This window comes from Xyrauchen texanus, chromosome 1 (assembly GCF_025860055.1).
Source record: "Xyrauchen texanus isolate HMW12.3.18 chromosome 1, RBS_HiC_50CHRs, whole genome shotgun sequence".
NCBI classification, from domain to species: domain Eukaryota; kingdom Metazoa; phylum Chordata; class Actinopteri; order Cypriniformes; family Catostomidae; genus Xyrauchen; species Xyrauchen texanus.
This window is the reverse complement of record NC_068276.1, coordinates 32,487,022-32,498,624: the sequence shown is the minus strand read 5'-3', so window position 1 is coordinate 32,498,624 and position 11,603 is coordinate 32,487,022. Positions and strand designations below refer to the sequence as shown.

Below are 11,603 nucleotides of genomic sequence, written 5' to 3'. Positions count from 1 at the left end.
CTGTTATGTTGGACCTCTGTATCTGTTCTAGTAAAGTTACATGTTGTTAAACGAATCTTTTGCCTTGCCGCTCATCATTCAACATGGTGTCAGAAGTGGTCCTCACGGAATCGTGAATGCAGCGAAGAAAAGACGATAATCTTCCAACGAACATTCACACAGTAAGCCACCATCGTGAATTAAAAAAAAAAAAAAAACATGGCTGAAGGGTTTCGCAGACCTGATCCACTTGTCTTTGATGGCAATATCGCCGAAAATTGGCGTGTGTTTGAGCAGGAATATGACATATTTATTGCTGCTGCACACTCAGAGAAAGAGCCTCGCACAAAAGCTTTCATACTGCTTAATCTGGCTGGCTCGGAGGCCGTGCAGCCGCTGTTTATACCGGTGAGGGAGAAAACCGACGAAATTACTTTGGCTGAGTCGCGCGAGGACCCGGGATGTCTAAAACGCAAGTTTCGCGAACTTTGTAGTCCACAAACAAACATAACGATGGAAAGACACAAATTATTTCAAGAAATCAAAGGCCAAGAGAGACAATAGAAGCATATGTAACCGACTTACGAAACAAGGCACAGAGTTGCAGGTTTGGAGATTTACAGGAGGAACTGATAAGGGATCGACTTGTGTGTGGGATACTCAATGATGGAATGAGAAAACTCCTGTTGCGTGACAATGAGCTAACATTGATAAAAGCCATTGAAACATGTCAAATACATGAACTGACAGACCAGCACACTAAAACACTAGCTGGACCAAAGCATAATTCTGCAAATGTGGACGGTGTTCAACAAACGGTAAAAAGGAAAACGTTTCGTACTCCCAAACACAGATCAGACAAGTTTGCCCCACAACAAATTAATAATTGCAGCAATTGTGGAAGCAACCATGAGGCAAAACGGGAGAAATGTCCTGCATATGGCCAGCAGTGTCACAGGTGCAACAAATGGAACCACTTCCAAAAATGCTGTAAATCGTACACGGAATTTAAAGAAGGATGTGAATCAAATTGAGGTTGCCAGAGCTTCAAACAGAAGTGAAGACTCATTTTTTATAGATGGAGTTTCCTTAAATCACCAGAAGGTGGCAGAAATTGACACAAAACAGTCAAAGAAAACTGCAATATCTTGCACAGTCCAAACAAATGGAAAGCCTCTCGAACTAAAGATAGACACAGGAGCCTCATGCAACATCATGTCCAAGCAGACATTTGCACAGGTAAAGCAAGAAGAGAATCTTCAGTTGTCAAGCCATGTAACGCTTGTTGCGTATGGTGGAGAGGAGATTCAAACTGTGGGCTCAACTGTGTTATCATGCAACCTGAGTGACCAGAACTATTCTCTACAGTTCTACGTGGTGGAAAAAAATGTACAGTCATTGCTTGGGCTTTATGACTGTCTTCGGATGGGCCTCATTTCCCTCAATAATGCTGTGCACGAGATAAGTTTAAAAGAGAACTCAAGTTTTGCCAAGGATATTAACAAAGAATATGCAGATCTTTTCCTAGATGAAGTAGGAAGGCTTCCTGTAACATACTGCATGAAACTGGACAAAGAAGCTCAACCTGCCGTCCGTCCAGCACAAAGTATTCCTGCAGCAATGCAACACAAGGTAAAAGCAGAGTTGGAAAGAATGGTCTCTATCGGCGTTATCACTCCTATATCTGAGCCAACCGATTGGGTGTCATCTATGGTGGCCACGCACAAGAAAAACTCAGATGAAATAAGACTGTGCATAGACCCCAGGGACTTAAACAAGTATCTAAAATGTCCACATCACCCCATGCGCACAGTGGAAGAAGTGGCGGCACAGATGCCTAACTCCACTGTATTCTCAGTACTAGATGCAAAAAGCCCATTTTGGCAGATTTCACTGGATCATAAGTCTTCCCTATTGACTACTTTCAGTACGCCATTTGGAAGATTTAGATTTCTTCGAATGCCCTTTGGCATTAATTCAGCCAGCGAGGTCTTTCAGCGTGCTATGGAACAGATCTTCGCCGGCTACCCGTGCGCAGTCATAGTTGATGACATCATTGTGGGGGGCAACGGTGAGCAGGAACACGATACAAATTTTAAGAAAGTGTTAGACCGTGCTCGTGAAGTGAACATGAGGCTGAATCCTCAAAAGTGCAAATTCCGCCTAAGTGAAGTGAGCTATGTTGGACATATTTTCACTAGCAAGGGACTACAACCTGACCCTGCTAAAACAAAAGCAATCACAGAAATGCTGCCGCCAGACAATGTTACTGCACTGCAGCGCTTCCTGGGTATGATCAACTATTTAGGAAAATTCATACCAAACCTCAGTGAGGTGTCTGCACCCCTGCGGGAGCTGACCTGTAAAAACACAGAGTGGTGCTGGTTTAAATAGCATCAGGATGCTTTCGAAGATCTGAAGCACAGGATTTCCAGTCCACCTACCTTGAAATACTATGATGTCCAGAAACCTATCACACTCACCTGCGACGCTTCACAGTTTGGACTCGGAGCTGCGTGTCTTCAAGAAGATGAACCTGTCGCGTACGCTTCTCGCACTCTGACGCAAACAGAAGTGCGTTACGCGCAGATTGAAAAAGAGCTTCTGGCTGTGGTATTCGCATGTACCAAATTCAATGACTATATATATGGTAAACAAATTCACATTGAAACGGATCACCAGCCATTGGTAACCATCCTTAACAAGCCCATCCACACAGCTCCAGCAAGGCTGCAACGCATGATGCTAAGATTGCAGAAATATAACTTCACAATCACATATAAGAAAGGAAAACACATGTTCCTTGCCGACACATTGTCACGTTCCCCCAGGAACTCACTAGACGAACACACTGATGACAGAGCTGGCTTCGAGGTCATGTCAATTCAACACATCTCGTCTAACAGACTGAAAGAGCTTCAAGCTCACACAGCACAAGATCCGACCCTTCAACGGCTCTGCAGTATTATTAAGTCAGGATGGCCCTCTAGCCAGTCAAAGCTGCCAGCAGAAATTCGTGAGTATTTTCCGTTCAGGGATGAGCTCACAGTCGATGAAGATGTGCTCATGAAAGGGCCGAGAACAGTTGTTCCAGAATCACTGCGCAGCGAGTATATCACTATAATTCATAGAGGTCACCCCGGCCTTGATGCAACCAAACGCAGAGCACGAGGCATTGTGTTCTGGCCTTCTTTAACCAAAGACATTGAAAAGGAGGTACTGTCGTGCTCAGTCTGTAACAGTATGAGGCCCCATCAACAAAAAGAGCCTCTCCACTTACACGACATCCCTGAACTTCCGTGGTCAAGTGTGGCTACAGATATCTTTGAGTGGAATGGTCAACATTATCTTGTACTAGTTGACTCCTATTCAGGATGGTTCGAAATTGATAAACTTCATGACCTGTCCTCCAGTACAGTGATTACAAAACTCAAAAGGCACTTTGCAGTTCATGCGAGTCCACACATAGTCTTTTCAGACAATGGTACCCAATTTTCCAGCCAACGGTTCAAAGAATTTGCTGCTGCCTGGGATTTTAAACACACTACCAGTAGCCCTGAGTATCCTCAAGCTAATGGGCTAGCCGAGAGGGCAGTGCGAAGTGCAAAACATCTAATGGAAAAATCCAAAAGGGATGGCTCGGATGTGTTTCAAAACTTGCTCAACCTCAGAAATGTTCCACGTGACGAGACACTGGGTTCGCCAGCGGAGAGATTAATGTCGAGGCAGACGCGCACACCTCTGCCAATTAGCAAGTCCATTCTGGTGCCATCCTCAAAGGACAACGTTGCTGTCAAGACTCAACTCTCAAAAAAGAGACACTGTCAAAAGACATACTATGACAAGTCCAGCAGAGCTCTCCGGCCACTTATAAAAGGTGAGGTAGTGAGACTTGCAACTTCCAAAGGCCATGACAGAATCGGGCTGGTCAAACAGCTCTGTGATGAACCAAGGTCATATCTTGTGGAGACTGAAGGAAAAGAATACAGACGAAACCGAAAACATATCCTTCCTGTCGCGGAGCCACAACCACAGCGGTTCGAGCACAGTGATATGTCATTTCCCTTTGTCCAGACCCCCTCTGTTGAATCTAAACACAAATACTCCACTCCAAGTGAAGTCAAAGGACAATGCACCCCACAAGGACCTGAGAAGAAGCCACTGAATGAAGATTCAACAAGAACTCTTTCCACAGTTCCATATGTGACCAGAGCAGGTCGCCTTTGCAAACCGAACCCTAAATACATAGAATGAAGGAAAGACAGAGGAAACAGTTCAGTTATTTATAGTAACAAAATGTTCAATTTGTAAATGTTGACATTACTTTGTAGAAAATAACGGTTAAGTGGAAAATATTTTTTTACTCTCAGCTTAACTAATTTGTTAAAGGTGTTGTTTATAATGTTAAAGGCTGTGAGTTAACTTACAATTTTCATTAACGAATATCTGTCACAATAAAAGGAGGATGTAGAACATAGTGCTCTGTAGCTTTAAATCTGACGGAATAGGTGGAAAAGGCTGGTTTTGTACGCAGGCGCTAGTAGGCATGTGGAGTAAGTTATATGCTGTTATGTTGGACCTCTGTATCTCTTCTAGTAAAGTTACATGTTGTTAAACGAATCTTTTGCCTTGCCGCTCATCTAGTGTTGCCACCTGTCCCGGTTTTACCGGGATTGTCCTTCTTTTTAATAACCTGTCCCGGGAAATTTATCCACTCTCCCAGGACACTAAATGTCCCGGTTTTCGAAAGGCTACGTGAATATGTATATTCAACTATCTATTTTCTCTCCACTTGAAATAGCCTATGCGTTGTGCACAGAGTGGTCCGTGTCTCTTGTGTGTAGAATCCGCTATCATTGGCTCTGGGACGTGTGACGTGACGTAGGCTACGTCATCTAGCGCGTCTGTCTTCTTGGCAGTTAGCCAGTTACTACAGGCGGCAATTTGAGAAGCAGTGTGAAGAAGATTGTACGTCAACGTCGTTCGTTAGCGTTAACATGGTTGGCGAGACGGAAGACGAAGATGACAGTGTGTTCACAAAGACGGACAGGCCAGTAAAAAAGAAAATGAAACGTTCGACATATTTTAATAATGACTGGTTGAAAAATTACAATTACTCCACATGGCTAAAGCCAACACCAGGCGACCCACTTTATGCTACCTGCTCCGTATGCTCAGTTAAAATTCTGGTTAAACATGAAGGCAAAACTGCTTTGGATGACCATGCTAAAACAAATAATTTTTTTAGCAAGGCAACTGAATCCACTGAGCTGTTGAAAGTAGTTGCTTTTGTTTTTTCCATACCAGTCAGTAATGCCTATGCAGAAAGAGTGTTCAGTCATATGGAGGATGTTTGGTCCGATAAAAGAAACAGACTGTTAGTTGCAATGGTGAAGTCTGAGCTTCAGGTCAGATTGAATTTCAAATTGTCATGCACTGAATTCAAGACATTCATTGAAGAACAGAAACCACTGATAGCTGCAGCAAAGGGAAACGCCAAGTATAGATGGAAGACTAGGTAATCTAAGGCCCATTTATGTATGATTTTGTTATTCCAATGTCTGATTGAGACATACTAAATAAAAGTGGCTATAGATGTGGCTAAGGTATGGTAAATGCAAATCTAATGTCATCCCTCTACTTATTTCTTTAGCAAAGCAAAAGCAAGCACAAGCACCAGTATCTAAGCAACCAGGTAAGCTATAAGTTAAGATAAGTGAGAATACTTGAGATGTTTAAAATATTCACGACTATGCACAATTTTACTGCACAACGACCAATTGTGTCTTCTGAGTCTAATGTCTAATGGACATTTTCACTTGTGAGCAAAGCGGTGGCCGGGTCATTGATTTGTCCAGGTTTTTTATCAGACATAGGTGGCAACCCTACGCTCATCATTCAACAAAGAGGATTGAGAAAACATCAATATTCAAACTGGTAAAGGGGTAAACAGGTTCAGAAAATGGCCTAAAATGTGATTCTCTGAGTCAAATTTTCTCAGAAAACTCAACCACACCATCTGCACTAACAGCAAATAGCACTAGTATGAATATGCCTGAGTTTAGATGAAGTGCTGTTGCCAAATAATCTAAATGTCAGTTAAGTTCTGATTGCTCTGAGGGATATGTGTGTATGTGTTCCAAGCAAACGCACGCATAACAAAGGCAAAGCAAAGGAATCACTCAAACTTGTTTCCACATGCGCCTGTGGAGCGCGCTCACGCCGGTTGAGAATATACGCACTCGCTTGTCCTATAAAGGCACAAATCATTTACATGCTTGTCTCATCAAAGGCAGCTCCGATAATCTCCACTGAGATTTTCCACTGATCAGAGTGCTCCACTTGCATCTCCAAGCGCGACGAGCTAACCTTTGCGACTGCCAAGAAATGTGATTAATTTTTTAAATACAGCTGTTGACCTATTATTGAGAAAAAGAGATGCCACAGGAGACACTCCACGCGTACACTCCGTCATTATGGAATGCGTTATTCCATCAGTGTTTACAAGCTCACGCTCAAACAGAAACATGCTCGCTGAAAAGGCGGTGAACCAAATTTTTACAAATGCTGTTCTGTGCCATTTTCCTGAGCAAAATGCCAATCAAACCAAGCCCCTAGATTCATCGACGCCTTTTGACATTAAAATAGTAACATCAATAGTGAAATAATCACTTCACAAAGCATTTGAATAGCTTGTTAATGTGCTCATGAATAATCTATGCTAAAGATAATGGGTTTATGTTCAATAATTCATCGCAATTTTCCATCACTGCACTATGTGTCATGCAACTGCAACAGCATGTAGGCCTACTTCACAAAATTAGCTTGACAAAAGTACTTAACAAAATTAGCCTAACCCATGCTTTTTAGTTAAGTTCAGTTGTGTTTTATTGTCCCACTCTGGGAAATTTGATTTGCAGCACTGGTACCACAGTCTATGCAACACTTAAATATGACATAAATACACCAATACTAACAAAAACAAAAGTTTCATTACATAAGAGCACAGCATATTTACAATGTTCACCACAATTTAGGATAGCAGATCACTCTTCAGGATTAATTTAGTAATACAATTGCTACCGACACAAACGAGTCCTTAATTCTTTTGGTCCTGCCTCTTGGCACTCTAAATCAACTACTACCAGATGGAAGCATCTGTTTGTAAGGATGACCTGGAATACTAAGCATTAACTGTGCCTTACTTAAAACCTGTTCATTAAAATTAATACATTTACAGATGTATGGATACTGGTGTCAGAATCGGATCCAATACTAGGCTCACGTAGGCCTACTCGTAAAAATGCTCCGATACCAATAACCGATACCATTTGACCTACAAATGTCATTGCGTAACCTTTCAGTGCGCACATACAATCCATGATATTTCCTATTGTTATTATTAAACAGCAAAGACTGCAATTTGATGAAATAAATATATAATCTGCATGTGCACATAAAGTTAGTTGATTAAATCGCCGCCTTTAGCAGTTTAAATTCACTCTGAGTCACCAGCGATCTTCCTGTAAATCATGAGATCATGAAGCTGCATTGATGGGTAAATCGTCAAATTAAGAGTTCCATTTAAACAGACAAAAATATGACAAAAATATATCACTACTCTATTTATGTATTATTTCCTGTAATACTAAAATAATGTATATTATATTAAGCAATTCCACACATCTGTGATGCTCTGTTGTGCAGCTCTTTATTTGACAGTTGTATTTTTGTTGTATTGTCTGAAAAAAAAAAAAGCACTTAATATTATAAAATAACGCAATGGTATGTTGAACATTACTGATAATTGTTCTTTTTTCATTTGAATCTTTGAAGATTCAAAGTTTTATTGAATTTGTTTAGAAACCTGTGGCAGGGTGGAGGGTGTGGCCGGGTCGTGATTCTACACACCCGGTCCCTTATCAGGCTAATCAAGCCTCCAAGAGGGATAAAGGCCGACTGCGGAGGATTGTGCGGAAGAGAGAGATAGTTTACGGACATCTCAGTCGTGTGTGTGTTTGTCTTTTAAGCTTATCATTAAAAATATTATTTATATTGTCAAGCCGATTCTCGCCTCCTCCTTTCCATTGAACTGCTTTACACTGGTGCCGAAACCCGGGAAGGAGGAGGGATACGCCGTAGTAGAGTTCTCGCCACTACAGTCCACCCCAACGGAGCAGCCGTGGCCAACTGCCGAGGGACGAGGAGCCCGGCTGCTTTATTAATTATAATAACATTTATAAATTGCTTTATTAATTATAAACTTAAAAGACAAACACACACACACGACGGACATGTCAGTAAACTATCTCTCTCTCCCACACAATCCTCCGCAGTCAGCCTTTATCCCTCTCGGAGGCTTGATTAGCCTGATAAGGGTGTATGATCACATGTGTATGAAGGAACTTCTAATAGCAAAAATGAAATTCAGTTCGTTCTCGATCTTAGAGCAAAACTCCACACACTGGGGCCAAGTGGCAAGGTCCCTGTGAGGTCACACGACGAGTAGGTGAACTCGATTATGAGGTTAAACGTATCGATAGAGGGGGTGCACGTCAAATATATCACCTCAACTTCCTGAAATTATGGAGGGAGGATGCAGCCTCTGTGACGTTGGCTACGGTAGTTCCGGAGAGGGCGGAGCTCGGACCGGAGGTAAACAAAAACTGCAATCTTAACACTCCGGTTACTTGTGGAGATCACCTCTCACCGCGTCAACTCGTAGAGGTTTCCGAATTACAAAAGGATTTTCCAGATGTGTTTTCCCCTCTACCGGGCCGTACAAACATCATACAGCACCACATCGAGACCGAGCCGGGCGTGGTGGTGCGTTGCCGCCCCTATCGCTTACCCGAACATAAAAAGAAAATGGTTCGGGAGGAATTAGATGCAATGCTTGAGATGGGAGTAATAGAAGAATCCCACAGTGATTGGTCCAGCCCGGTTGTTCTTGTTCCCAAGAGCGATGGGTCTGTTCGATTCTGTGTGGATTATAGAAAAGTCAACGCGGTGTCTAAATTTGACGCGTACCCATTGCCCCATGTTGATGAACTGCTCGATCGGTTAGTTACTGCTCGGTTTTATTCCACCAGATCCGGTCCAATGGTCGGAGCAGTTCCAACAGGCGTTTACGCGGGTTAAAGCCGCACTTTGTGGGGGGCCGCTTTTACATGCACCTGACTTCTCTCTCCAGCTGCATCGGTGGAAAATGCATGTAGGGGAACAGTTAACAGAACGGAAAGTCACGAAGATCATCCGATTGCGGTATTTTGTATAGAATGGAACCGGTTCTGAACAAAAACCGGTGTTCGGTTCCCAACCCTAGTGTTTTTCCACTTCACATATTCAAAATAATGACTAATAAGTAATAAGATTGCAGTAACTAATTACTTCGTAAACAGATCACACCCAACACTGATTAGGATAAAAATCAAAATAGCCTAAATTGTTAATAATAAACAAAACAAGTGATGAGGTGTTCTCTTTATAAATAAATAAATCCTTCTTAGTGCATGCAAATCATGCCGATTTTGAGAGGGTTTCGAGTGACCAGCATTGAATTTAACTTTGTAGGTCAGAGTTGTACACTTGCACTTTATCGAAAATGAATTCACTTTGTTGTGAGCACTTGTACATTCTCACATCCAAATTGGAACGGCACCACAAGTGTCCAGTGTAGAACAGACCTGCAGGGACAGGTCACGGCTCAGTGGCACACGAGAACATGGTCAGAACATGCCCCAAATGGACTGATGTGCCGACAGTGGTCTGATATGTTGACAGAACTTCTAACATGACCCACATGAATCCCCAACACTACACAGTACCCTCCAGAATCAAATGGGTCTAGCCTGATTCAACCAGCTGGGAGCTCTGGAGTCAAGAATCATACTAGTGGTTCAAGAAGAGAAGCAAGGGCCAGCTGGAAGTGAGAGAAAGAGTCACAAGCCTCATGTAGCATTCCCCTTACACTAGCGACAACATGGAGAATGTGTAAGTGTTTTGGAAAGAGACAGAGAGAGATGGCTCTTGAACAGACACAGATCCTGGCCCATGGGAACTAACTAGAGAGAATGCCAAGCAGAGTGAAATATGATGTTTTCACTTTGTCAAAGGCTTTTCTGACTCCTACAGAGTCATCTTATAAATGTAGCCTATTTAGTTTTAAACTCTGCCAAGAATGTTGATAACATTTTTTATTAACCAACAGATGAATAAGTTGGGCATTTGCATTCTATTGGAGAAAGTGTGCATGTGTGGTGGGGTTGGAAAACATCAGCGAGAGAGACACAGAAGGGAGAGAACAAGCTATATAAGTAAAGGATATCTGGCAGTCAACAAATGGAGAACAAAAGAATCAATTTGCATACAAATCAAAGTTTATCATCCCAGTCTCCTTATGCCTGTTGTGCATTCATAAACACATTTAAAACCAAGAGAGAACAGGATACCTCTTACTGTTCTATTCACTGGTATAGTCCAAATGGTGCTTTCATCATTTAAGAGGAGGGAGAGCTGGTGCAATAGGCAAAATCAGACACAAAGGGGTCAAAAACTAGAGAGAGAATGAGAATCACTCCACACTTCAGTGAATTATTATTTTTTTCATTCTGTGTATGGTCCTGAGCATGAAATTAGTCTTGTCTCTGGAAAGAGATGAACACACACATCATTGCCAAATTAAATTACACTCACTCTTTCCGTCTGCAAACACTAAGAGATAAAATAAAGTACAAAAATTTCTCTTTTCTGTGCAAGGATAATTTACAGGTGACTTATGCAGTAGAAATCCTTTTTGAGAGCTTTCAGACTGTTCGATTTCAATGCTAAGTTCTCCTATAAAGAGCCCACATCAATATACTGTCGACATTAATCCCTCCACTTGAAAAAAGGGAGATGTCAAGAGGAGTTAGAGGAAATCCAGTGGCAAACTGCGGGCCTGCTAAAGCTCAATAAACCCCACTGAGGACACATCAAGGCATGTAAAACCTTATGTCTACCACTAGATGGCACACGTACTCTAATTTTGATTCATTTTAAGGACTCGGACCTATCTCTACGCTCATTTGGTAATAATAATACAAAGGTAATATCATATAGGTAAGGTTAGCATTAATTTACTCTTTTGGTAAAAACTCAGTAATGTAATAAAAAATAACGTACATGAAAAATTTCTAAAGTTGTGCACTGCATTATCACACAGACTAATCATTGAAAAAGTGATATACTCAAAACAACAAACAAATGGCTTACAAATACAGTGCTTACAGACTTAAAGGAACAGTTCGTCCAAAAATTTAAACTGTGCCATCATTTACTCACCCAAATGCGGTTCCAAAACATTTTCTTCCATCACATTAGTCGTGAATGGAGACTGAGACTAACATACTGTCTAACATCTCATGTACTGTTTAACATCTTAGTCATACATGGGAGTAAATGATGAAAGAATTTGTAATTTATTGCAAACCAAAGATCAAAGAAAAAGATGTCAGGATTTAAATGTGTCAGTTGTGTAGTGAGGGCTTAATGTTCCTTTGGAAATTAATTTTATAGCCTTGGCAAAGCAACAGAGAAGACACAATCACCTTTTAACATCAACCTTAACAGAAGCAATTGGTTTG

The 11,603-nt window shown here is 41.6% G+C and overlaps 1 protein-coding gene across 1 annotated transcript; it reads left to right on the top strand.

The window, feature by feature from the left end:
- The first annotated feature begins 888 nt into the window (after positions 1–888).
- On the top strand, positions 889–4,233 carry LOC127645315 (uncharacterized protein K02A2.6-like). Its single transcript, XM_052128896.1, has 2 exons — positions 889–2,341; positions 2,393–4,233. The coding sequence occupies exons 1-2, from the start codon at positions 889–891 to the stop codon at positions 4,231–4,233; spliced, it is 3,294 nt and encodes a 1,097-aa protein (XP_051984856.1).
- Positions 4,234–11,603: the final 7,370 nt, after the last annotated feature.

What these genes read in the sequence shown, in the direction of transcription:
- LOC127645315 (XM_052128896.1), top strand. Translation starts at nt 889, where the DNA reads ATGAGGCAAAACGGGAGAAATGTCCTGCATATGGCCAGCAGTGTCACA. An exon ending in ACCCCTGCGGGAGCTGACCT is followed by an intron (nt 2,342 to 2,392) that starts GTAAAAACACAG and finishes ATGCTTTCGAAG; the next exon opens with ATCTGAAGCACAGGATTTCC.